The sequence below is a fragment of the Penaeus chinensis genome, chromosome 23 (genome assembly GCF_019202785.1).
Source record: "Penaeus chinensis breed Huanghai No. 1 chromosome 23, ASM1920278v2, whole genome shotgun sequence".
Classification (NCBI taxonomy): Eukaryota; Metazoa; Arthropoda; class Malacostraca; order Decapoda; family Penaeidae; genus Penaeus; species Penaeus chinensis.
Window position 1 is genome coordinate 5228552 of NC_061841.1, and position 5000 is coordinate 5233551.

The 5000-nt window shown below is 33.1% G+C and overlaps 1 protein-coding gene across 4 annotated transcripts in view; it reads left to right on the forward strand.

Moving 5' to 3' along the window:
• Positions 1 to 5000, forward strand: part of LOC125037289 (E3 SUMO-protein ligase PIAS2-like) — a 43172-nt gene that overhangs the window by 15683 nt on the left and 22489 nt on the right. For 3 of the 4 annotated variants that reach the window (XM_047630349.1, XM_047630352.1, XM_047630351.1), the window contains exons 4-7: positions 2856 to 2977; positions 3398 to 3499; positions 3962 to 4069; positions 4837 to 4969. In XM_047630349.1, coding sequence (XP_047486305.1) covers positions 2856 to 2977; positions 3398 to 3499; positions 3962 to 4069; positions 4837 to 4969 — 465 coding nt within the window. The remainder of the gene's footprint in view (positions 1 to 2855; positions 2978 to 3397; positions 3500 to 3961; positions 4070 to 4836; positions 4970 to 5000) is intronic. The other variant, XM_047630350.1, reaches the window with a different exon arrangement.

A 5000-nucleotide genomic window follows, 5' to 3' on the forward strand; every position in this document is an offset into this window, starting at 1 on the left:
AGAAGGAAAGAAATGTTTAATGCACAACTTAGAGCAGGTTCACCCACATGTGGCATACAGATACATACCATCTGGAATTGAGTCCAATCATACCATGGCAAAGGCTTACATGATACCTATTAGCAGTTTGTTAATAATGTTAATAGTACAAAAATAAACATCTTTCCTGTGAATTCAATGAATGGGGGAAAAAATCAGGCCTAGTTAATTAAATTCATCTGGAGTCCTCTATTAGTAAATAAAATCTATGATTATCATTTCAGTACCCCTTTTCCCTTCTCATTGAGCTATTCTTGTGAATTAAATGGAATGACTGAAGTAGTGATTCTAGTACTATTTCACAGATTCCATGCTGCCAAAAGTTAATTTTTTTCTCTCCAGTTCCCCCTTCACACACTATCCTGTTATGCATGACAGTCACCTCCTGATAAATTGCAGTTTTTTTTTTATTATTTTTTTTTTCTAAATGTATAAATACTGCAAATAAATGTTTTGTTGTTTATATTATATGTATGTTTTGTTGTTTATATTATATTTTATTGTATATTATTGTTTATTTTATATGTATATTTCCTTTTTGCATTATATGTATGTTGTTATTGTATTATTAATGTCTTACATACTTGTTTTTGGAACTTTATTCTTATTTTCATTAAAGTGTAAGAGACAACTGTGATTATTCAAACTTTTTTCAACAGTGTGGTATGTATTTGATATATGACGATGAAATACGCATTTTCTGGTGTGAAAAATTAATCTCTAAACCCAGTGTCTTTGTTTATGTATTGTTCCCTTTAGATTTTTGAGAGTTTTATTACATACAGATGGCTCCATGTGTGCTCAGCCACCAAGGAGTCTTTATCAGTTGGCCCTAGTGACCACGCCTGATTTCCCCATTCCTTGAATTGGCAGGAAAATGTGTTTTTATTTCTGATACTATTAATATTGATATTGTTATCATTCTTATTGGTAATATGATTATTAAGTTGTTATTAGAATATTATTAATATCATCAATGACAATAAGATAATAGAAATAAAGCTTTCAAAAAAAAATCAAGGAAAAGGGTAAACAGGTGAGATAGGTAAGACTAATAGCTGACTCCTCAGTGACTAAGCACTTGTAGAGCTTATTACAGTGGGCATGGCATTGTAGTCTTGCCATCCACGCTAATTGAGTTAAGATATACTGACCAAAATATAGCTAATTTTTTTCTTTCTTTCATTCTTTCTTTCTTTCGTTTTTTTTTTTTTTTTTTTAGTAAGGGTTGAAGATTTGGAGTTTTTAGGGGCTAAACTAAACCTATTTTGGGAATAACAGAGTATGATTATAATTACAATCCTTAATCAAATACAAATATTTTGTGTAGAATACTAAAACACAAAGCGCGACAGAGCTCCCATGGAATCTCAAAATAAATAAGATAGGATTTGATGTACAGCAAAGAAAGAAAAAGAAGCAAAATACACACACAAAAAAGAAGAAGCAAAATACGCAAGACGTTTTCAGTAATTGGACTCATGGGGCATATACAACACTACCCATGTTTTCTGTTATATAGGGGATTTTGAAAGATAAGTATATAAAGCATGATAATGTTTAATGACTCTAATGGGATTCTGCCACAATTAAGGCCCAATTTATCCAGTTTTACCCAACAAGATTTGATCTTTTAATATTTTACTAGCTTGAGTTTACACAAATAAAATGTATATTTGTATCCAATGCCAAATACATACCACAGCCATACAGCAAAGTTGGAAATAGTTATATTGAAAGCTGTAAAGCAAAAAAATCCTCATTTATAAAAAATCTGTAAACTATGGATTTACATATATGAACGGTAGAAAGTCTCGAAGGATGAGAAAATTTGCTAGGCTCAGCAAATGAAATCCAAGGAGCAAGCAGAAGTTAGATTCAAGGCTGGATTTTGATGGAGGAAAATTTAGTGATTCAGAGTCGCTACATCTCATTTACAACAAAATAAGGGCAGAAAACCAGTCTTACATCCCATTCAGGCCATAGCCAGTGCAAGTATAGTTCTCATTAAAAATATTTTGTGCTGCTTGTGGTGAAGCAGTGCACATGACCTTGAGTATGGGTACTTTTTATTTATTTGTTTATTATTATTATTTTTTGTTTTGTTATAATAACTCTTTCTTCTTTCTTTCTTTCTTTCTTTCTTTCTTTCTTTCTTTCTTTCTTTCTTTCTTTCTTTCTTTCTTTCTTTCTTTCTTTCTTTCTTTCTTTCTTTCTTTCTTTCTTTCTTCTTTCTTTCTTTCTTTCTTTCTTTCTTTCTTTCTTTCTTTCTCTCTCTCTCTCTCTCTCTCTCTCTCTCTCTCTCTCTCTCTCTCTCTCTCTCTCTCTCTCTCTCTCTCTCTCTCTCTCTCTCTCTCTCTCTCTCTCTCTCTCTCTCTCTCTCTCTCTCTCTCTCTCTCTCTCTCTCTTTCTTTCTCTCTCTCTTTCACTCTTTCACTCTTTTTCTCTCCCTTCCCCCACTCCCCCTTTATTATGCAGTATGAACCTAGTGTCAGGTTTTAATGTCAGATGATCTATAATGATAAATGTTAGTTTTTTGCATAATCAAAAGGGGGAAGGAAAAGTGGGTGAAAAAGAAAGAAAAAGGAAGAGACAGACAGACAGACAGACAGGCACAGACAGTCTGTGTGTGTCTGGTGTCTGTGTTTCTGTGTTTTTGTCTATACACAAGGCTCCTTGGATAAGACTAACAGCAAAACTTTCCATTATGGTGATTTCTTGTGTATTATTCTATTTGCAATTTTGATAAGAGTGAAGATTTAGACTGTAATATATATCACAGGAATAATACTTCTAATGCGACATAATGTCTTTAGCTCCTCAGGGTTCAGGTCGATATCAAGAGTCCACCTTCAGTTTCTCCCTCACTCCACAACAAGCCAACAGAATTGCCAACTCTAGAGATTTACGGCCGGGCAGACAAGACTACTCCGTTCAGGTGAGGTTCCCTCTCCTTACATTCAATGCTTTTGGTTTGCCACAGGAAAGATCATAACTTTGATAGGGTTCTTAATCTGTATTTTGGCTGTACTATCATATGTACTCATGACATGAAGAATAATCTTGTTGTACCTTATTGTACCTTATTGTTTGTTTTTTATGAGAGCTCAAATACAGTTTGGTTAAACTGTGTTTATTATTACCTTTTACATAAAAACCTCCTCAGTCCTGTGTTTAGAATATGAATATGTATAATGTCATAAAAGAACATAAACTGTGCCATCACTCCTCTAGCATGTCAGTGTAAATATATCTTCATATTGCCTTCTTATTTTTTATGGTATTAAAATTACCATTGAGTGCTAAGGATTTATTACTTCTAGATTATCGCTATTTGGAGTAACGTATCTACTTTCAGGTTCAGATGAGGTTTTGTTTGCTGGAAACTACTTGTGAACAAGAGGACAATTTTCCACCAAATATAGCAGTGAAAATAAATGAAAAGATGTGTCCATTACCGGTTAGTTCCCTATATGTAATCTGTTTGTCTTTCTTAGGCATCTACATATATTTTATTATGAATCCTATCTCCTACCTCTGGTTCAGATTTTAAAATTAAACTACTTGAAACTGCTTCATTAGTAAAAGAAATATAAAACTGTAATGATTGGAATCAGTTTAGTTGCATCAGATGATAAAATTGTAAATGATGTACTTCACTTTTGTCAACTTCATAAAAGGTCTAGTCTTATTCAGAACATTTTAATTAAGTATTATCTTTGCACACATGTAACTGTGTTATATGAAGATAGATTGGTAGACCAGTAGATCATTATGAATATTGATAGTTAGTATTATTACTGACATAAACTTGATCATATATCTATATATGCTTTATACTCCAGAAGAAAAGTATGCTAACATGCCTGACAATATTACTTAATCACACTGAAGATGAATGTTGTAACCTTTCCTTTTGCAGACTCCAATCCCCACAAACAAACCAGGAGTTGAACCAAAGCGACCGTCTCGCCCAGTGAATGTGACTGCCCTGTGCCGCATATCTCCCACAGTAACAAATCGCATACAGGTATGAAAAGGGGTACCAAAAGTGGTTCTGTTTGTAGGCCATGGAAGTTAAAATCCTTACTCTGGAAAGCCACCATAAGGGCCTGGCAAAAAACAACATTTTTTGGCTTGGTTGTCCTGTACAAATCAAGTGGTTTTGGAGAGCTTGTTATGGACTGAGTCATAAGTAGCTAGCTACGAGATTTCATTAGCTGATGATCCCCTCCACAGACAACAGCCAGCCAATCAGAAAATTAGTATTAATTCTTAGTCAGTATGAACATCTCATTGAACTCTTGGCATGGGAAGTTCACAGTAGTTAAGAGAATTGTTTTAGCATAATGTATGTGGTTTGGAAGGAGTTTATAGATAATACATACATATTTTACATATATAAAGTTATTTAATGTTGTAATTTGAGATGTGGCAGTGGTTTATTGCACCCCAAGTATTTAATTGACAAACTTTTCAGCATAATTTTACAGAATGAATTATGTTTAAATAACTTTTTTCATAAATCTAGTAAAATCATGTTATTTATACTTTCTTACTTTTGCATCGATATATGATATAGTATACTTTGGAGTAATAATGTATATGTAATAAAGCAAATCAATATAATTTCTGTTTTACCTTTGGTCACAGTTTTAACTCGTGTAAGAATGAAAATGTCACTTCTTGATTTATGATACCTGGTTCAAATAAGGATTGAAAATATTTCAAATAGAATATGTTGTTGTTATTATATATGTTTATTTAAATTTTTTTTTTTCTCTCTCTCTCTCACAGGTATCATGGGCGTCTGAATATGGTCGCTGTTATGTCATATCTGTGTACCTAGTTCAGAAGCTGACCTCAGATGACCTTCTTCAAAGACTAAAAAATAAAGGGGCCAAAATTGCAGACTTCACACGATCTCTAAGTGAGTATTGCAGGGTTCTGCAAAGTGCATT